Source organism: Nyctibius grandis, chromosome Z, assembly GCF_013368605.1.
Source record: "Nyctibius grandis isolate bNycGra1 chromosome Z, bNycGra1.pri, whole genome shotgun sequence".
Lineage (NCBI taxonomy): Eukaryota > Metazoa > Chordata > Aves > Nyctibiiformes > Nyctibiidae > Nyctibius > Nyctibius grandis.
The window spans coordinates 56,564,644-56,587,614 of record NC_090695.1 but is presented as its reverse complement, the minus strand read 5'-3'; the positions used below and the strand labels follow the sequence as shown (position 1 = coordinate 56,587,614).

At 41.6% G+C, this 22,971-nt stretch overlaps 1 protein-coding gene across 3 annotated transcripts in view; it reads left to right on the top strand.

Moving 5' to 3' along the window:
* The window catches only part of FER (FER tyrosine kinase), a 221,027-nt gene that overhangs the window by 133,070 nt on the left and 64,986 nt on the right, over nt 1-22,971 (top strand). For all 3 annotated transcript variants that reach the window (XM_068422476.1, XM_068422477.1, XM_068422478.1), the window contains 3 exons: nt 12,503-12,559; nt 18,311-18,426; nt 20,133-20,227. In XM_068422476.1, the coding sequence (XP_068278577.1) occupies nt 12,503-12,559; nt 18,311-18,426; nt 20,133-20,227 (268 nt within the window). The remainder of the gene's footprint in view (nt 1-12,502; nt 12,560-18,310; nt 18,427-20,132; nt 20,228-22,971) is intronic.

The window sequence follows — 22,971 nt, the reverse complement described above, 5'->3', positions numbered from 1 at the left end:
GTTTTCTGCTTACAATATGAAGAAACAGGCATAATGCATGTTTATGTACCGTGCTCATGAGATGCTGACAATCTTCCTCTATTTTATGGGGTTTTTTAGAGGAATGTTAATGAAGAATTTACTGAGGTGGGGGAAAAGGGAGGGATATTTAGGCTTTTGGTAAATTCCTCCTGCTGTGTTCAGATGGATTCTTTGGTTGAGAAGTCTCGTGTTTTCAGTTCTCTTAAATCAATATATATTGCTTTTGGTTGAGTCACTTTTGTGTTTCCTAAATCAACTAAAGTGTCCAATTTCTAGAGGTTCTTAGCCTTTTTTGCGTTCGTTACATCTCCTATTAAGATGAGAAGCAGTGGCAGAATTTGCTATTGGTCCTGCCTTCATTAGTATGATGATGTCTAGCTTTATGATTTTGATGCGGTCTGAACTAGCTACAGTAAACAATGTGACAGAGAACATGAGATAAGTAAATAACAGTGATGATAACATAGAAGTCTTATTTACTCATACTGTGATGCAACCTGATTAGGATTTGCTCACTCTTCCTCTTCTACAAATCTTGCTTTGGAGTCTGGGTAAGAATCTTGGTTTTGTTTGATGGTACTGTGAAACTGAATACAAGCACAGGTGGCATTTTCTCTCCATAAATGCCTGGCTACAGGCAGGGCTTTGCGTTCTTTGATAATGGCTGGTTTTATAAGACACCAGACCTGACAGTAATACATGGGAAAGGCTTATGTCGTAGGGGCAAAAGGGTTCTGGGACAGTAATTAGCAGGGCTCATTCGGAGAGCTTTAAACTAGATTCGAAGGGGGATGGGGGTAGTAGCTGGGCTTGCACCACTGGGGCAATGCTCTAGTGTTGACGTAGACCAGGAGGCCTCCCATCCCCCTGGGGTGAAATCGGTGTGCTCAGCTCGCTCCCTGAAATGCCTGTACACCAATGCACGCAGCATGGGGAATAAACAGGAGGAGCTGGAAATCGGTGTTCGGTCGGGGGGCTATGATCTAGTGGCAATTACAGAGACTTGGTGGGACACCTCGCATGACTGGAATGTGGTCATGGATGGCTATGTCCTGTTCAGGAAAGACAGGCCACTAAGGAGAGGTGGTGGAGTTGCTCTTTATGTGAGTGAGCAGCTAGAATGTATTGAGTTCTGTCCCGGGGCAAATCAGGAGCGAGTTGAGAGTTTGTGTGTGCGAATTAAGGGGCAGGCTGGCAGGGGTGATACTGTTGTGGGTGTCTATTACAGGCCACCAGATCAGGATGAGGAGGGTGATGAGGCCTTCTACAGGCAGCTGAGAGCAGTCTCTCAGTTACAGGGCCTGGTTGTTGTGGGGGATTTCAACTACCCTGGTATTTGCTGGGAGGCCTACTCAGCCAGCCATCCTCAGTCCAGGAGGTTCCTCCAGTGCATTGATGATAACTTTCTGATGCAAATGGTGGATGAGCCAACTAGGAGAGGAGCGCTGCTGGATCTTATCCTCACTAACAAGGAGGGTCTGGTTGAAGAGGTGAAGGTTGAGGGCAGCCTTGGTTGTAGTGACCATGAGATGGTAGAGTTCAGGATCTCATGTGGCAGGACCAGAATAGATAGCAAAATCACAACCCTGGACTTCAGGAGGGCCAACTTTGGCCTTTTCAAGCAGTTGCTAGGGGAAATTCCATGGGACAGGGTACTAGAAGGTAAGGGGGCCCAACATAGTTGGTTAGCATTCAAGGACTGCTTCTTCCGAGCTCAAGATCAGAGCATCCCAGCAGGTAGAAAGTCAAGAAAGGGTACCAGGAGACCTGTGGTTAAACAGGGAACTGCTGGGCAAACTCAAGTGGAAGAAGAGAGTGTACAGATCATGGAAGGAGGGGCTGGCCACTTGGGAGGAATATAAGTCTGTTGTCAGAGGATGTAGGGAGGCAACTAGGAAAGCTAAGGCCTCCTTGGAATTAAACCTTGCAAGAGAGGTCAAGGACAACAGAAAGGGCTTCTTCAAATACATTGCAGGTAAAACCAACACTAGAGGCAATGTAGGCCCACTGATGAATGAGGTGGGGGCCCTGGAGACAGAGGATAAAAAGAAGGCGGAGTTACTGAATGCCTTCTTTGCCTCTGTCTATACTGTTGGAGGCTGTCCTGAGGAGCCCCGCACCCCTGAGGCCCCAGAAGAAGTCAGGGTAGAGGAGGAATCTGTCTTGGTTGATGAGGGCTGGGTCAGGGACCAATTAAGCAACCTGGACATCCATAAATGCATGGGCCCTGATGGGATGCACCCGCGGGTGCTGAGGGAGCTGGCGGAAGTCATTGCTAGGCCACTCTCCATCATCTTTGCTAAGTCGTGGACAACGGGAGAGGTGCCTGAGGACTGGAGGAAAGCGAATGTCACTCCAGTCTTCAAAAAGGGCAAGAAGGAGGACCCAGGTAACTATAGACCGGTCAGCCTCACCTCCATCCCCGGAAAGGTGATGGAACAAGTTGTCCTTGGTGCTGTCTCTAGGCACATCAAGGATAGGGGGATCATTAGGGGCACTCAGCATGGCTTCACCAAGGGGAAGTCATGCTTAACCAACTTGATAGCCTTTTATGAGGACGTAACCCGGTGGATAGATGATGGTAAAGCTGTGGATGTGGTCTATCTCGATTTCAGTAAAGTGTTTGACACAATCTCCCACAGCATCCTCGCAGCTAAACTGGGGAAGTGTGGTCTGGATGATCGGGTAGTGAGGTGGATTGTGAACTGGCTGAAGGAAAGAAGCCAGAGAGTGGTGGTCAATGGGACAGAGTCCAGTTGGAGGCCTGTGTCTAGCGGAGTCCCTCAAGGGTCGGTACTGGGACCAGTACTATTCAATATATTCTTTAATGACTTGGATGAGGGAATAGAGTGCACTGTCAGCAAGTTTACTGATGACACAAAATTGGGAGGAGTGGCTGACACACCGGAAGGCTGCGCAGCCATTCAGAGAGACCTAGACAGGCTGGCGAGTTGGGTGGGGAGAAATTTAATGAAATATAACAAGGGCAAGTGTAGAGTCCTGCATCTGGGCAAGACAACCCCATGTATGAGTACAAGTTGGGGACAGACCTGTTCGAGACCAGCGTAGGGGAAAGTGACCTGGGGGTCCTAGTGGACAGCAGGATGACCATGAGCCAGCAGTGTGCCCTTGTGGCCAAGAAGGCCAATGGCATCCTGGGGTGTATTAGAAGGGGAGTGGTTAGCAGGTTGAGAGAGGTTCTCCTCCCCCTCTACTCTGCCCTGGTGAGGCCGCATCTGGAGTATTGTGTCCAGTTCTGGGCCCCTCAGTTCAAGAAGGACAGGGAACTGCTAGAGAGAGTCCAGCGCAGAGCCACGAGATGATTAAGGGGGTGGAACATCTCCCTTATGAGGAGAGGCTGAGGGAGCTGGGTCTCTTTAGCTTAGAGAAGAGGAGACTGAGGGGTGACCTCATTAATGTTTATAAATATGTAAAGGGCAAGTGTCATGAGGATGGAGGCAGGCTCTTCTCAGTGACATCCCTTGACAGGACAAGGGGCAATGGGTGCAAGCTGGAACACAGGAGGTTCCACATAAATATGAGGAAAAGCTTCTTTACGGTGAGGGTAACCGAACACTGGAACAGGCTGCCCAGAGAGGTTGTGGAGTCTCCTTCTCTGGAGACATTCAAAACCCGCCTGGATGCATTCCTGTGTGATATGGTCTAGGCAATCCTGCTCCGGCAGGGGGATTGGACTAGATGATCTTTCGAGGTCCCTTCCAATCCCTAACATCCTGTGATTCTGTGATTCTTTTTATCTCTTTTTTCTCTCTCCTGTTAGAAATCGTAAGATTGTTAAAACCAAGTGTTTAAAATAAGGCTCATAAATTCATATCTAATTCCCAAAATGTCTGTTTTTAAAATGCTTAGTATCTAATTGCCTTACTGCTGGCTGTTAATTTGAAAAAGCACCATTTTAGACTTTTTCGTGATTGAAATTATTACAAAAAGTATAGAAAAATAATGCTAGGGTAATTTGAACACTAAGTATCTATTCTGGATTATGTTTGCCATTTTATTGAAAGCTTTTATAGTTTACTGCAAACTAATTTGTAAGTCTTCTTCGTGGCATAATAATTTTTGATTTATTTGATGTGGTTTCTTCTAATGAAGGGAGATGGGCAGGAGAAAATCTGCACCTCAGACTTGAGCTTACGTGTTTGGAAGAAATTTAGGGTAATAGTGACAACATTTCACTCTCATAGCTCACAGAAAGAAAAATGAGATTGCATCTTGTGCAGTGACCATGCAGTGAACAGCAGTTCATAGTGTGGCCTCAGTGACCTGGCACACAACTCCAGTACTTGCATGTCCACTGGAGAAAGGACCCATATACAGTTGATTTCTGCTGATTACTCAAGGCTTGAAACTTACCATGATCCAGGGACCCTTGAAACCTATTAACATCTTCTCATATCCAGAATACTTTATTATACAAAAAAGGAGACACTTCTGATTATTTTTGAAGTATTGTCTTTCACAGTTTAAGGTTTTATTTCTTTAATTACTGGTTTGTTTGGTTTTTGGTTTTTTGGGGTTTTTTTCTGAGTTACAGTTAACTCTTGAAATAACTCTCCTCTTTTAAAATGCTTAGCTTTTTTGAAAACAAACAATACCATGAGTAGGCTCAGAAAGTCTGGAAAGTTACTGTTGTTTATATAAACCTTCAGTATGATGACTGTTAGCTAGTACCTGCGCATTGGGGAAGGGTAGCAATGTCAAGGCTGACTAAGTTCTACGCTGTGTGAATTCCCTAGTTGACAACTTGTTTCTCAGTATTTGGCCCACAGTTGATCAAGCACTGTCTCCAAAGGTTAGATGTAGTGATAGGACTCCAAACATGTTATTAGTAAACAGTAAGCTCAGTAAGGGCCCTGAGAGCATCCCCACTCCTGTCTGGAGCTCAGGACCAACATACGATAATGCAGCTGAGGGGTGCTCCTTCCAGCCCTCAGCTGGAGGCTTCAGCCCCTTGGGGTGAAGGTCCCAGGCAGGGCCAAACCTTGTCCCTGGGAGCCACTTTTGCCTGAGGCTCTACTGCTCAGCCCCACCTGAGCCCCAGCTCCTGCTGCCTTGCAGCCTTGCGTGTGCCTGGCCACGTGCCCTGTTCATGTGGTCCTAAACCCTCACCCCCGGCTGGCTTCTGGACTGACACTGGCACTGCAACAAGGAACCTTTTGCCTGCTGTGGAAACAAAGGTGTACTCAATGGAGCAGTCTCAGTAGGGTTCTTGCTCGTGTTTCCCTTTCCTCCCAAGAAGTGTCCACCTTGAGGCAGTTCCTTCCTATCCTTTAGTTATCTTGTAGTTTCCTTTAGTTATCTTGTCATGGTATTCTTCCATAGAGAATCTCAAAATCATGCTTTTGCCAAGTAGCTCCTCATGTCTGATAAAGGGTTATATCCCAAGAGGCATTGAAGCTCTATCTGAGCTGAGCCAAGTCAGTTACTGTGCTTGGCTAAGAAGTATGGCATTCATGTAATTCAATTTCCCCTCCTGGGGGAAACCAGAGGACATAAATAAAGTAGAATATGGTAAAGTTCCTGAGTTTCTTAAGTAATACCATTTGGAAATAAGGTATATCATTAAGATAACAAACAAGTGTGCTCAAGCGCCTATTTCTGTAACTGGATTTGTCTAAAGTGCTTTTATATTGTGTGGTCCAAGGTTAACAATGCAAAAATCTGAACAAGCATGAGGCAAAGAGAGGTGTCTAGTGTAGTGGTGTTACAAGAAGAGGGCTATGTCATAAGCAGGTTCCTTCTAGGGGTAGTAGTAATGGCATTAATAGTCTCAGAAGTTCTGTTTTCTCTCATTCAGACTAGCTTATGATTAGGTACAGAAATGTCATGGATTTCTCTATTTTATTTAGAAGCAACTCTCTTGAAATGAGAATTTCTGTGACTCAGACTGATGGGCGTTACAGTGTCTGTTTATCCATAGCTACAGTAAGGGTTTTTTTTATTTCCCATTTTGCTGTCACATTTCTCTGTAACTTTCAGTATCTTTCACATGCATGATTAATCTGTAGACTAGTAAGCATATAACAACTGGAGAAACACGTTCTATTCACAATCAGAATTAAGCCTTGTAGAAGATCATGAAGTTTATGATCAAACAGAAGAAAGAGATTATTTCTAATTTTTGTTTATGATATGCTAATATGCATCCATTCCTTTGTGTGCTTAACTGATTTATTTAATTATTGGCAGCTATCAAAAAATATTAAATGATGACATATTCAGCTCAGTGCAACTTGAACAGAATTAGTGAGACAACATACTTGCAGTAGAAAGTCTTGTCCTTGTTACTGTTCACCTTGCAGTGCTGTTCATATTATAGTTTATTAATTAAAGGTAATTACCTGAACCAGTGACACTTTGTTTTGAAACAGTATTTAAATGCATATCTAACACATTGCAAATTAGAAAATTCAGTTTGTTTCTTTTTTAATGCCAGAATTGTACACTGGTATGATGTAGATGACAGCATCTCTTCTCTTAGATTCTTTCTTCCTGTCTGCTGAAAAAACTGCTTTGGTGCAGTTTAAGAGGGGTTGTATCACTCCACAAGTGCCTCAAGATACTAGATAAGACTGTAATGCATGTGAAGCTCCAGCCTTTTTTAACTTAATGTTTTTACTTGAAATGGTTTTTTCAACTTGACTAGTGCTATGGGACAGAGGGACCATCTGCAGCTTCAGAGTTGAATTCATAGATGGACTTAGGGGCCATAGTTGGAAGTGCTTCACTACCATCACAGAATACGAAGCACTGAGTTAGGTTTCCAGCCTCTCTTCTCAGTGCATGAGGAATCATGTACCTTAGGAGGAAATTACAGTCTTAGCAGAAAATAACAGGCTAAACTAGTGCTAGGGCTTAGGCACTTCTCTCTGCATAGGGTTTACAGTGTTAAATGTGTCCTGCAGCACCTGAACTGTTTCTCCGCTTTCTAAAAGTAATCTCAAACGAATTGGTTTACTTTTCAAATAGGGGAATAAGACGTAGTATGAAGGCTGCCATCTTTTTATCCAGAAGCTCAACGATAACAGTCATACAAAGTGAAGGCTATATAAGGGGCAGGGGAACAAGGGAAGGAGAGTTGTATTTTGATACTTCCTAGTGGGAAAAAAATTACTGTTTTCATAGTTCTTAAGGCTTTCACTAAACCTGAGAGAAACCAGGAAGGAGGAGCATAAGAGAAAAACTTATGGGTGAGAGGAGAGAAATTAGATAGATAGAAGTTCTGGGTTACAGTTTCTATTCTGTTAATTATGTTGCTGTACGTATCTTCTGCTTATCTCACGTGGATCGTCTGGCAAATGCTCCTTGTGTCAGAATACTTTATAATACACAAGTTAAAAGACTAAATGAATGATGAGAAGTGCGATCAAAAAGAGTGCAGTATGCCAAGGGTTGCATCATTTTCTTCAGCTGTCCCCTTTTGAGGTCTGTGCAGCTGGTGCCTGATGAGTAGTGAAAGAACAGTTCTGAAGAGATTCCAGTTAGAAGCAGAAAGAATTGGTGGAGCAGCACCTGCCTCCTTTTCAGTCTACTGGCTCAGCCACGTAGCCACAGGGTTGACACATATGATGAGTCTCCTAAATTTAAGAGGTAGTTTGTATACCTATAAAAGTAATTAAAGATTTCCATTCATAGAAAGCTCTCATAAGCAGCAAACTCTCAATTTATGTACCATTGAGATGAATATTCACTTATTGATACCTTGTGAAACTGATACTAGCAGGGCAGCACAATTTGCATATGCTCATCAATAAAGATTTCTTTTCTAAACCAACAGCAAGAACTTCAGTAAGAAAGCAAATCAAACTTCGAATAATCCTTTGATTATGAAAAATCTGGCAGAACCATGATAATGTAATGAATGCGTTACACTGGTATAGTAAATGACTGAAAGTTTTCATAAAAAGAAAAATACAGGTAGTGATTAATGTACTGATACAGTGATAATAAATCCTTCAACAGATCATTTGATTCCAGTTTTTGCTGCCATTTTCTTTAATTAGTCCTCTGAAGGATTATGGATCAGTTTTTTTCTTCATAAAGAAGCCTTTGAAATGCCATGTTGTCAATATTTTCAAAAAGTCATTCAATGAAGTACTGAATCCTTGGAATTAAGCGGTAAAAAATCCATTAAATTTTAGTTCTATAACTTTTTGACTTTTATAGTGCTTACTTAAATGTTAAAAACCACTATGTTAATACCTCCAAGTAGTCATTTTTTCTTTGCAGCTTTCTTTGCAAATTGTTTTCTTAAACCTGAGTTTTACTGGTAAAGGAAAGTGTGCAGTTTGATGGCACTTCCTATCTGGTTATGGTGTAACAGCTTCTGAATGAGGCATCCAATCAGCAAAAAATATCTAGAAAATCTTCAGTGAACAGAACATTTAAGATATTTAGCAAAATCAAAAGGAGGAGATGAAGGAAATGTGTTGCTTATGATGTCTGATCACCAAGGCAGTAGTTTTAATCAAGAATGTTGTCTATAGGAGAAAAATCAGTTGATAGTTACTGAGAATTTCCTCACAAGTCTCCCAGTGCCCCACACAGGGAAGAGGAATGGCAAAGCGTGGATCCCATCACACAGCATGGTGTTGTGGTACAGGAATTTATGTGGTGGGGCTGACAGGAGTTGTGTGCTGGAAGTTTGAGAGAATAGAAGCATTCAGAGAGTCTCTAGAATGTGCATTGAGCACAGCTTACAGGAGCAATGGTCTGTATGATTTTGTGATGTTGTACATAAGAAAAAAAGCATAGAAATCACAATAGCAATGAAACACCCCCCCCCCCCTCATTTTTTTCTTTGCTAAATTCGTGTCAGTCAAAAAATGTGGAGGATAGTAATGAATAGCCACCTTCCCAGGAAGGTGCACTGTGTGGCATAGTTCTTCTGTACTCCTCTCATTCTTTCAGTTACCCAGAACATCTCTGGATTACCTGCTGAATGGTTTTCTCCTTGCAAAAAGACGGAGACATAAGTCAGTACAAGCCTCCACCTTCCTTAGGAGTTGACAACAGATTTTACTGGTTGTGTATGTCAAAGGAAGTAGTGCTGATTCACAGTTCTTCCTGTGGGGAATGTTTTGTTAAAGATTTAGCCCCCATCTGAAGGGGAAGAAGAATTTTCACAGTTTGAAAAAAAAAAATATATTTCACCTTGTTTTAAAATGATCTCAAGCTTTATGTTACAAAAACGTTCTTCTTGAAGCTCTATACTCAGGTTGTACCCAGTCTTCTGTACTGGCGACCTAGAATTCAGCCGTGCCAGGAGAGATATATATACATATATATGTATGTATGATTTTTACAAAGGCTTTCTTGCCTAGGGAGTCAAAATTTCCCTTTTTGGTTATCTGTTTCACTAATAACTAAAAAAATAAAATAATAATTATACTTTCTACATTTTCTTTTAAATTTGAAGATGTGTTAAAGGCAGTGATGACTGTTGCAATGCCTTCTGTTAGGATTCAGTCATTGGCAGAAAACTTTTTTATGTAATACCTGGTTCCTGGCAGATAACATGTCTTGACCTAGCATATTGCAGGCAAGTTGCTCCTGTAACAGAAGGGCAAATTCCTCAGACAACATCCTTGTTGCTAAACTGGAAAGAGGAGGGTTTGATGGGTGGTCTATTTGATGAATAAGGAATAGGCTGGATGGCTGCATCCAAAGAGTTATAATCAAGGGCTCAATGTCCAAATGGAGATCAGTAATAAGTGGTGTCCCTCAGGGGTCAGTTTGGGGACTGGTAGTGTTCAATATTGTTATTAATAACATAGACAGTGGGATTGAGTGCACCCTCAGCAAGTTTGCAGATGACACCAAGCTGAGTAGTGCAGCTGATGATACACTAGAGGGAAGGTATGCCATCTAGAGGGACCTTGTCGGGTTTGAGGAGTGCACCCATGTGAACCTTATGAAGGTAAACAAGGCCAAATTCAAGGTCCTGCACTTTTCTTTCTGGTGGATGAAAAATTGGACATGAGCCAGCAATGTGTGCTTGCAGCCCAGAAAGCCAACCGTATCCTGGGCTCCATGTCAAAAGAACCGTGGCCAGCAGGGTGAGGGAAGTGATTCTCCCTCTCTACTGCACTCTTGTGAGACCCCACCTGGAGTACTGTGTCCAGCTCTGGGATCACTAGTACAAGAAAGACGTGGACCTGTTGGAGCAGGTCCAGAGGAGGGCCACAAAAGTGGCCAGAGGGTTGGAACACCTCTTCTATGAAGAAATGCTGAGAGAGTTGAGGTTGTTCAGCCTCGAGAAGTGAAGGCTCTGGGGACACCTTATTGCAGCCTTTCAATATTTAAATGGGACTCACAAGAAAGATGGAGAGAGACTTTTTGCCAGGGCACATAGTGACAGGACAAGGGGAAATGGTTGTAAACTGAATTATGGTAGGTTTGGATTGGATATAAGGAAGAAATTTTTTGTGATGAGGGTGGTGAGACCCTGAAACGGGTTGCCTAGACAAGGTTGTGGAAGCCCCATCATTGGAAGTATTCAAGGTCAAGTTAGATGGGGCTTTCAGCCACCTGATCTAGTGAAAGATGTCTCTGCCCATGGCAGGGGGGTTGGACTAGAAGATCTTTAAAGGTCCCTTCCAGCCCAAACCATTCTGTGAGTCTATGGTCTGTTTACATACAGAAGGTTTTTCTTTGTCTTTGAATCACTGGCTTATTTAGGTTGGAAGGGTATTCTTGAGATTCTCTAGTCTAACCCCTGTACTCAGGCAGGTTTAACTTCTGCGGGTTTCCCAGGACTGTGTCCAGTTGGGTTTTGAATGTCTCTGCAGATTAAGACTCCAGCATCAGTCTGGGTAACCTGTTCTGGTGTTTGACCATCCTCACACTACAAATGTGTTTCCTCATGTTCAGAATGAATTTCCTGTTTTCTAATTTGTGCCCGTTGCCTCTTGTCCTGTCACTGAACACCACTGAGAAGAGTCTGCCTCCCTTTTCTTCTTTACCTGCCATCATACACATTGGAAAGATCCCGTTTTGCACCAGGAGGTGCTGTTATGATCCCAGTAAGAAAGGCACTCAAAGTCTGTAAGGGATCATTTAAAATATTATCTATTAGAGCCAACACTGTAAGGAGAGAATAGTATAGACATTCTTGCATCCCTGTAGAAGTGGGAGCCCGGGTGGTGTAGAATTGAGTGGGCCACTGATCCATGTGCAGCATGCTGGGCAGTCCCTGCCTCTAGCAGAGATTCTCACATTTTGGTCATTTGAGCTATAACAGGACTTTCTTATAAGGCAACAACTCCATTCATTATTTCTACTGGCAAACAGAAAGGACATCCACATGAGAACTTCTTGGAGCACTTCTAGATAAACACAAGGTTGTGCAGGTGGCGTGATTGCTGGTGCCCGGTGGGAGCTGCCTGCAGGTTCTGTTGCAGTAAGCTGGCTGAGTTCATCCTGCAGCCAAAGGTATTGTGCCACACAGCACAGCCCTGGGCTCAGTCTGGTTAGCTGTTGTGTGGATCACTGACACTTTGATGTACGACAGTCTTCCAGTCAGGGGCACTACAGGACCTCCATGGTCCAGAAAACTTGGTAGTCTGATATATTAGGTGTACTTCAAAGATAGCACTTCTGGCTTCGTTTTCTGTGAGCTTTAATGAGAAATGATTTAATGAACTGGCATACTCTTGTTTAGATATTTGCCTTTTTCATTAGTAATAAAGACTACTTAGGACATGAGGAGCAGTATTAGTGTTTATGAGGTGATAAGTAGATGAGGTGCTAACAGAGAAATAAAATGGAAAAATATTAAATATGGGTTAGACTTAGAATACCCTAATCTAACATTTTAACTAAGTATTTGTTACATATGTCTATGTAGCAAGAAGTTTATAATTGGTTTTGATGTCTTTAGCTTGTTGCAGAGTGTTTGCAGTGTTGGTCATCAACACTGAACAGATACTTTAACTGGCATTTGTTATGTTGTCTTTTCAAGTAGTTGCCCATAATATTTCAAACCAACACAGAAGATGTAACAGATTCAAATATGTGTCTTGCTAATAAGTAGAAAAATTAGTTCTTTTTCATGTACACTGAGGAAAAAAATGTTTGTTGATCTAGCAATAAGTTATCTTGTGTACTAAAATGAAGTTTTCTTATCTGATTTTGACTCGGGTAATTGTTAAAAACAGGGCACTAGATATCGTTTCCAGAGCTTGTGTGAAAATTTGCATAGTGCTCTATCTACGTACCTACTGGCTTAATCTTCTGATAGAAATTTGCTATACAGTATATTTCAATATTTTATTGCATAGCAAGTTTTCTAAACTCTGGTTTGTAAACACTTAGATTTATAACTTCCTGGCATGCCTTTGATTGAGCGGTCTGAATATAATGCTTCTTTAGCTCCATTTCTACTGAAATGTACCTTGTAGAAACTGTATCTTACATATTTGCACAGACTGAAAATTATTCTTTCCTTTTCTTTCCATAGGATAAGAAATGGGTTCTCAATCATGAAGATGTCACACTGGGAGAATTACTGGGCAAAGTAAGTAATCAAGTGAGCTAAATAACATTTAAATAAGTATATATTAATCATTAAGCCTATACATTTCCTATTTGCCTTGTCTTTTAAATTACTGTGGTATGCAATTTTTATATCAATTCTTTTACTTCAGTACACAAGACAGCATTGTGCTTTAAACAAATGTAAATCATACTGGTAAATGATACGACGTGTGTGCTGAAAGTGTTTAACTAGCGTACATATTTTTCTCTTTTGGAAGGCTTTTAAGCTAACTGGATTTCTGTAAAACATGATGTGGCTGTTTTACTTTGTGTAGTCTTACAAAATATGTTGTTGCAAAATGTAAGTAAAAACGTAAACAGATTTAAGTTTATGTATAAAATGTATGTGTGTATAAAATTTGATATAATAAGATGATTAAATAGGTATTTGTTAAATGTTCGTTGCTTTTGTATGATTTTTTGAATGTTAGGTAACTTCATAATGGCATGTGTATTAAATTAATTCTCGTATAGTGTAGTTTATATCACAAATTCTGCTTAGAAGCTATGTCTTTAAAATCAGGTAAGCCCCATACCTTGCTTACATTTTTAGCACCTTTACACCTGCAAAGACAGTTGTAAGTGCCGCTATGAACACAGTGTTCCAAAATATTTCCCAAAAACTGGAAAATAGGCTTAAATGAGGAGGAGACAAATGAAAGCAATAAGTGCCTTCTTACTATGATACACACTAAAAGAACTGATAAACTGTTCAAGAAATGGGGGAATTAAATACTGTCAGAAAATTCTGTTACCCAGGATAAGATCTCTTTGGCAGTGTAAGATGACAAAAAGTATTATCTGCCAGTAGACAGATCTGTGTCTGCATAAAATGTAGGTACTATGACAGCTTCACATTCTTAAATGAGACTAGTATCAAGGGAGAAAAATAAAGACGTTTCAAACATTAAAAAAGCTTTGTCTTGCTAAAAAAAAAAATGAATTAATCTTCATGAGTAAAGACACTTAAAGCAGTCTGAAAATTGATTAATTTTGTAGACAGAATTTACATGTCTACATTGCATTTTTTGGCACAAAGCGTTTTTAACATTCAATAAAGACAAGTCAGTGCTTAAAAGTGATTATAGAAGGATATGTTCTTTAAAAACTACAAAACAGAATAAAAACTTTGCTGGAACACAGTATAAATCTGTTATGCACCCGTCTCTAAAAAGATGTAGTAAAACTAGAAAAGATAAGAATGACAGGACCATCAGCATCCGTATGAGACTATGTTAAATACTACAGCCTTTCACTATGGAAGTGAGAAATCTGAGGGTCTATGAAATCTTTCCAGTGGCCTGGAAAAGATGAGGAGAAAAATCATAAAAGCTGAATGCATAAGAGGATGCAAACTTTAGAAAAGACAAAGATTTTCCTTCACCTCAGGAGTGAATGGTCTGTTTATTTACTCAGTATTAATTCTGTAATACCCCACAAAATGAAAGCTATGTGAAAGGAACATGTTATATTAAAAATCATATATACAAAGGTAATTAAATATTTTAAATAAAGAAAAAAAATCATTTTTGATACTTGAGTAGTCCTTAAGGTGGGTTCAGCTTTCACTGTTAAATGCTTTTGACCAGAAGGCTAGAGGAAAAGTGTGTTGGGAGTGACTCAGCTTCTTACCTTTGGCCACCTTCTGCCATTTTAGATATCAGAGGTAGCGTCCTGGTCTCTAGAAGTGCTATTTTAGCAGGGCAGATTGCTGTCATAGATCCTATTTCTTGCTTACCAGCAATATCTTACTTGTCCTAGGATATATAAAATAATACTCGAAACTTGTGTTTAGGACTAAATTTCTTCCCTTGTTACTAGCAGTGCATTACTGTTTTCCATCTGTGAGTTTCTTTTTTTCCTTTTCTGTCATCTTTCTTTGGCAGTACAGTGTGCAAATGCATCATGTAAAGAAATCTTCATCACTCAGAAAGCAAAATGTTTTCAAAAGAGTTTTACTGTTTGTTGAAGTCATGTGCAGCCCCAGATACCAGCACACAGAAGTGGAATTGTGGAAATTTATCAGAAGTAGATTTAAAATTGAGTTGTTTTTATTCTTTGGGGAATACAAAACTTAACTAGAAATATCACAATCACAGAATCACAGAATGTTAGGGATTGGAAGGGACCTCGAAAGATCATCTAGTCCAATCCCCCTGCCGGAGCAGGATTGCCTAGACCATATCACACAGGCATGCGTCCAGGCGGGTTTTGAATGTCTCCAGAGAAGGAGACTCCACGGCCTCTCTGGGCAGCCTGTTCCAGTGTTCGGTCACCCTCACTGTAAAGAAGTTTTTCCTCATATTTATGTGGAACCTCCTGTGTTCCAGCTTGCACCCATTGCCCCTTGTCCTGTCAAGGGATGTCACTGAGAAGAGCCTGCCTCCATCCTCATGACACTTGCTCTTTACATATTTATAAACATTGATGAGGTCACCCCTCAGTCTCCTCTTCTCCAAGCTAAAGAGACCCAGCTCCCTCAGCCTCTCCTCATAAGGGAGATGTTCCACCCCCTTAATCATCTTCGTGGCTCTGCGCTGGACTCTCTCTAGCAGTTCCCTGTCCTTCTTGAACTGAGGGGCCCAGAACTGGACACAATATTCCAGATGCGGCCTCAGCAGGGCAGAGTAGAGGGGGAGGAGAACCTCTCTTGACCTGCTAACCGCACCCCTTCTAATACACCCCAGGATGCCATTGGCCTTCTTGGCCACAAGGGCACATTGCTGGCTCATGGTCATCCTGTTGTCCACTAGGACCCCCAGGTCCCTTTCCCCTACGCTGCTCTCCAACAGGTCTGCCCCCAACTTGTACTGGTACATGGGGTTGTTCTTGCCCAGATGCAGGACTCTACACTTGCCCTTGTTATATTTCATTAAATTTCTCCCCGCCCAACTCTCCAGCCTGTCTAGGTCTCTCTGAATGGCTGCGCAGCCTTCCGGTGCGTCAGCCACTCCTCCCAGTTTTGTGTCATCAGCGAACTTGCTGACAGTGCACTCTATTCCCTCATCCAAGTCATTAAAGAATATATTGAATAGAACTGGTCCCAGTACCGACCCTTGCGGGACTCTGCTAGACACAGGCCTCCAACTGGACTCTGTCCCATTGACCACCACTTTCTGGTTTCTTTCCTTCAGCCAGTTCACAATCCACCTCACTACCCGATCATCCAGACCACACTTCCTCAGTTTAGCTGCGAGGATGCTGTGGGAGACCGTGTCAAACGCTTTAGTGAAATCGCGATAGACCACATCCACAGCTTTACCACCATCTATCCACCGGGTTATGTCCTCATAAAAGGCTATCAAGTTGGTTAAGCATGACTTCCCCTTGGTGAAGCCATGTTGAGTGCCTCTAATGATCCCCCTATCCTTGATGTGCCTAGAGACAGCACCAAGGACAAGTTGTTCCATCACCTTTCCAGGGATGGAGGTGAGGCTGACCGGTCTATAGTTACCCGGGTCCTCCTTCCTGCCCTTTTTGAAGACTGGAGTGACATTCGCTTTCCTCCAGTCCTCAGGCACCTCTCCCGTTGCCCACGACTTAGCAAAGATGATGGAGAGTGGCCTAGCAATGACTTCTGCCAGCTCCCTCAGCACCCGCGGGTGCATCCCATCAGGGCCCATGGATTTATGGACGTCCAGATTGCTTAATTGGTCCCTGACCCAGCCCTCATCTACCAAGACAGATTCCTCCTCTATCCTGACTTCTTCTGGGGCCTCAGGGGTCTGAGGCTCCTCAGGACATCCTCCAGCAGTATAGACAGAGGCAAAGAAGGCATTCAGTAACTCCACCTTCTTTTTATCCTCTGTCTCCAGGGCCCCCATCTCATTCATCAGAGGGCCTACATTGCCTCTAGTGTTGGCTTTACCTGCAATGTATTTGAAGAAGCCCTTTCTGTTGTCCTTGACCTCTCTTGCAAGGTTTAATTCCAAGGAGGCCTTAGCTTTCCTAGTTGCCTCCCTACATCCTCTGACAACAGACTTATATTCCTCCCAAGTGGCCAGCCCCTCCTTCCATGATCTGTACACCCTCTTCTTCCACTTGAGTTTGCCCAGCAGTTCCCTGTTTAACCATGCAGGTCTCCTGGTACCCTTCCTTGACTTCCTACTTGCTGGGATGCTCTGATCTTGAGCTCGGAAGAAGCAGTCCTTGAATGCTAACCAACTATCTTGAGCCCCCTTACCTTCTAGTACCCTGTCCCATGGGATTTCCCCTAGCAATTGCTTGAAAAGGCCAAAGTTGGCCCTCCTGAAGTCCAGGGTTGTGATTCTGCTAGCTATTCTGTTCCTGCCACATGAGATCCTGAACTGTACCATCTCATGGTCACTACAACAAAGGTTGCCCTCAACCTTCACCTCTTCAACCAGACCCTCCTTGTTAGTGAGGATAAGATCCAGCAGCGCTCCTCTCCTAGTTGGCTCATCCACCATTTGCATCAGAAAGTTATCATCAATGCACTGGAGGAACCTCCTGGACTGAGGATGGCTGGCTGAGTAGGCCTCCCAGGAAATACCAGGGTAGTTGAAATCCCCCACGACAACCAGGTCTGTAATTGAGAGACTGCTCTCAGCTGCCTGTAGAAGGCCTCATCACCCTCCTCATCCTGATCTGGTGGCCTGTAATAGACACCCACAACAGTATCACCCCTGCCAGCCTGCCCCTTAATTCGCACCCACAAACTCTCAACTCGCTCCTGATCCGCCCCTGGACAGAACTCAATACATTCTAGCTGCTCACTCACGTAAAGAGCAACTCCACCACCTCTCCTTAGTGGCCTGTCTTTCCTGAACAGGACAGACAGGCCATATGAGATCTTCAGTTTTGGGTTTTTTCTTCTCTTGGTTTTTTTCATTGATATCAGTGTTTTTTTATATACCCCACAATTTCCTTCTTCCTTCAATTTATATCCTAATTAATTTTCCTTTTTTTTTTTTTAAGTAGAGAAGACATCTGATGGAGATTATTCTATGGTCTTTATTATTTCAGTTTTCTTCTATGAAGGCTAAAAAAATAAACAACTTACCCTGAGGGTATGTTGTTGAAGTCCTAAAAAATCTGATTATAAGAGGAGCTACTTTCTGAAGTCTTACTCAAATGTGAGGCCTCACATAATTGCCTTTATAGAGCAGTGCTGAGCTTAGCTTTTAAAAACATTGTGGACCACGTAACTTTTTCAGGGCAGACACAGCAATACATTTTTTTTGCAGTTGTTTTAATTTATGATCAAAATTAATATACAGTATTTTAGTTTTTCTTACTTTGCATTTTTTCTTTTTTGTATATGTGAGAATGTTTATGTTAGTTTGATGTGTTTTGTTTCACAGGTAATCCTTTGGTCTTTTACAGTCTGCAAGTTAAAAACTATTCATAAAATATAATAGTGTGAAAATGAAAGAGGGCAGGACTAAGATTAAGAAAGAGAAGTACTACTATCAGTGTTGACTTTAGAAGTTACTAATAGGTTTTATGAGAAAATTAGACAGTTAATGTATTTTTTTCTCTTTCTGGCAAGGTCAAAGTGGAACTCATACACTATGCCCATCTAATAGTTATACTATGTCTATGTGAACTGCATTATGTTAGGGGCAGATACTGGAAGAAAACCTAATTTGGCTTCATAAACACATTTCAAAGTTTGGTACCAGTTACATTAGCTGTCTGCATTATTTTTCTGGAGATTTGTTAAGATTTTGTTTACTTAGAATGATTTTTTTTTTTCCCCTGATTTCAGGGTAATTTTGGTGAGGTGTATAAGGGAACATTAAAGGATAAAACTCCTGTTGCTGTAAAAACTTGTAAAGAAGATCTTCCTCAGGAACTGAAAATAAAATTTCTATCAGAAGCCAGGTAGGTTCTCTAAATTTATTTGAAATATATACTTGTTGTGTTTTTTTTTTTTTTTCCAAGTTGTATTACTAGATGGTTTTACAAAATCTGACCTTCACAAAAATTCAAAGAAGCAGTCGTCAAACTTCTTCCTTTTTTCTCCCCTTCAGTACGTTCCACAACTGTTGCCCTGATAATTAAACATAGGCATTTTTAACATGTGAATACTGTAGCATCTGCACTTGCTGAAACTACCTCTTTGGCAAAGCAAGCTATGCCCATAAAACACATTTTTGTTATTGTAGGGTACTTTCATTTATAACTTCTTCTGAGATGAGCTATGAGGACTGGGATAAGAAGACTGGAAGATGCTGTTAACTTAAATGTGATTATACCAGTCATAAATCCTGCCTTACATGCATGACTAATGGAGCTGATCAAATGGGTCTAGGTTACCATATAGTCCCCATTTAGTAATTTTCTCTTTGTAAGAAGAGTTCACTCCAGTAGAGATATTTTATGCTGTGTCAGGCAGCATGTGGTTCCATACTTATCTTTCAAATGACAATCATGCCAGAACATGCTGTATTCTGAATATAGGCTGATGTAGATAGGTAAGTTCTGAGACCTCAGGATAGCAGGATGTATTGAGATAATTTCACAATTGTTTAAATTAACTTGCTCCCTCTTGCTATGAAGCTTCATATTTTTTCATTTCTACTCCCGAACTAGTATGATCAATATGGAAAAGTAAAAGATACTATCTACATTTAGAGAATGAAGATCAGCCACCGTATCTGTTGAATAATATTAAACAGCTCGTAACTTGGCAACTGCAGAGATATTTCATTTGTTAAGCAGCCTTCCACTAATAGAGTAGTGTTAGTCTGAAAAAAAATGAAATGTGTTATTTATTACTAAATATGTATGTACCAGGTAGGTTTGTATTTTATTCTTGATCCTCGGAAAAAAAAAAAAAGGGAAAAAGAAGAGGTGCTTTTAAGTCAGTGAATAGTAGAAGAAACATTTAAGTTACAAGGTTTCTGTAGAATTACACATTGCCCTTCATTTAACTTCTAAATCATAGCATGCTGTTTTAGGCTGCAAAGGTTCTTATTAAAATATTGTGAAAGAAGATGTAACTGTTTTTGTTTAATTCCCAAAATTAAAATTGCCGTCCTTACATTCTTTTAAAACTTACTGTGTTAATTAATTTCTTAAAGTAAAATTGGAGTGAGTGTGCATTTGAAAAGTGAAGCAGGAAAGCCTAGAGGCATGCTGTGCATGCTTTTTTGACGTAGCTCTGCTTCTGGTCTGCCACTGAAATGCTACTTAATTACAAGGGTTCTTGAGAAACTGCAAACCTGTTAGGCCATTTTTCAGTTATATAGTCAAATGTTGTGTAGACAAATGGTAAAATTACAATAAGAATAATATAGTAATATATTTTCCTATGTAATTATTATATAAAATTACAGTAAGAATAATTATAGTAATATATAAATAAAAAATCAACAATAAATCTTGATTTATTAGTGAACCAGTATGCCCTCTGTTTCAAACAGAATTATGATTGATCTGTAACATTGAATTTTTTTTCTTTATGGTAACAGTAATGACATGTTCCATTAAAATAACAGTAAGGATTTAAGAAATTTTCCTATAATATTTAATCAGTTTTTACAATAAATTTTATTAATATAATAAACTTACTGTGTGTTTTGCAGAATACTCAAACAGTATGATCATCCTAATATTGTAAAACTTATAGGAGTTTGCACACAACGACAACCTATTTATATTGTTATGGAACTTGTTCCAGGTAATTTTTTTTATTTTTTTAGCAGCGTGTTTCCATAATGTAAAACGTATTGTTTTCTATTTGTCTTTATCTGCATTCTTATGACTTATCTCAAAAGTCAGCTGTGTTGCAAAACATCTGAAATACTAGGTTCTACTAGTTTCAGAGTGGAGTGAGCTCCACAAATCTGTTGTGAGGTTTTCTGTAGCCATTCGACAACAGAATTTGCTGAACAGTATTTCAGCTCTATCTTCATTTTCCTTCTGACAAGATGCTACATGGTACTTCCTTTAACAATAGCGTTATATAGTGAAACTCAAAATGCTTCTATTTAAAGAAACTTCATGGCTGGGTAATGTTGCAACTTTAATAACTCAGATTTGGATCATCTATGGTAATATAAGAGTTTTTTCTTTACCAAACTATATTATTCAATTTATGGGTTGCTCTTGATTTATTTTTGGAATCTTGGGTTCATGTTATTCAGCAGTGGCTGGAGAGGATTTCAAATTGTTGGGATGATAACAGCTTTTGGGCAGTTTTACCTCTTCATTGATTTTCTCAGCAGCTGGAAAATATGTGGATTTGGTAGCCTCTAGTAGTGCTTAATATGCAACACTGTATTTATTTTATATATCACTGTATTTGTCTTCAAAATTATACAGCAAGCTGTTTTAAGAACCATGTCATTCAGGAAGACTTAGATCACAGAATCACAGAATCACAGAATGTTAGGGATTGGAAGGGACCTCGAAAGATCATCTAGTCCAATGCCCCTGCCGGAGCAGGATTACCTAGACCATATCACACAGGAACGCGTCCAGGCGGGTTTTGAATGTCTCCAGAGAAGGAGACTCCACAAGCTCTCTGGGCAGCCTGTTCCAGTGTTCGGTCACCCTCACCGTAAAGAAGTTTTTCCTCATATTTATGCGGAAGCTCCTGTGTTCCAGCTTGCACCCATTGCCCCTTGTCCTGTCAAGGGATGTCACTGAGAAGAGCCTGCCTCCATCCTCATGACACTTGCCCTTTACATATTTATAAACATTAATGAGGTCATCCCTCAGTCTCTTCTTCTCTAAGCTAAAGAGACCCAGCTCCCTCAGCCTCTCCTCATAAGGGAGATGTTCCACTCCCTTAATCATCTTCATGGCTCTGCGCTGGACTCTCTCTAGCAGTTCCCTGTCCTTCTTGAACTGAGGGGCCCAGAACTGGACACAATATTCCAGATGCGGCCTCAGCAGGGCAGAGTAGAGGGGGAGGAGAACCTCTCTTGACCTGCTAACCGCACCCCTTCTAATACACCCCAGGATGCCATTGGCCTTCTTGGCCACAAGGGCACACTGCTGGCTCATGGTCATCCTGCTGTCCACTAGGACCCCCAGGTCACTTTCCCCTACGCTGGTCTCGAACAGGTCTGTCCCCAACTTGTACTGGTACATGGGGTTGTTCTTGCCCAGATGCAGGACTCTACACTTGCCCTTGTTATATTTCATTAAATTTCTCCCCGCCCAACTCTCCAGCCTGTCTAGGTCTCTCTGAATGGCTGCGCAGCCTTCCGGCATCTCAGCCACTCCTCCCAGTTTTGTGTCATCAGCGAACTTGCTGACAGTGCACTCTATTCCCTCATCCAAGTCATTAAAGAATATATTGAATAGAACTGGTCCCAGTACCGACCCTTGAGGGACTCCGCTAGACACAGGCCTCCAACTGGACTCTGTCCCATTGACCACCACTCTCTGGCTTCTTTCCTTCAGCCAGTTCACAATCCACCTCACTACCCGATCATCCAGACCACACTTCCTCAGTTTAGCTGCGAGGATGCTGTGGGAGACCGTGTCAAACGCTTTAGTGAAATCGCGATAGACCACATCCACAGCTTTACCATCATCTATCCACCGGGTTATGTCCTCATAAAAGGCTATCAAGTTGGTTAAGCATGACTTCCCCTTGGTGAAGCCATGCTGAGTGCCCCTAATGATCCCCCTATCCTTGATGTGCCTAGAGACAGCACCAAGGACAAGTTGTTCCATCACCTTTCCAGGGATGGAGGTGAGGCTGACCGGTCTATAGTAACCTCGGTCCTCCTTCTTGCCCTTTTTGAAGACTGGAGTGACATTCGCTTTCCTCCAGTCCTCAGGCACCTCTCCCGTTGCCCACGACTTAGCAAAGATGATGGAGAGTGGCCTAGCAATGACTTCTGCCAGCTCCCTCAGCACCCGCGGGTGCATCCCATCAGGGCCCATGGATTTATGGACGTCCAGATTGCTTAATTGGTCCCTGACCCAGCCCTCATCTACCAAGACAGATTCCTCCTCTATCCTGACTTCTTCTGGGGCCTCAGGGGTCTGAGGCTCCTCAGGACATCCTCCAGCAGTATAGACAGAGGCAAAGAAGGCATTCAGTAACTCCACCTTCTTTTTATCCTCTGTCTCCAGGGCCCCCACCTCATTCATCAGAGGGCCTACATTGCCTCTAGTGTTGGCTTTACCTGCAATGTATTTGAAGAAGCCCTTTCTGTTGTCCTTGACCTCTCTTACAAGGTTTAATTCCAAGGAGGCCTTAGCTTTCCTAGTTGCCTCCCTACATCCTCTGACAACAGACTTATATTCCTCCCAAGTGGCCAGCCCCTCCTTCCATGATCTGTACACCCTTGTGTGTATACACAAGATTGTTTATAATTCTTGAGTACTGGCTTTAGTACAAGAGCAATGATGAAATCTTTGACCTATTGGAATTTTCTGCCTTCATTCAAATAGATTGTATTA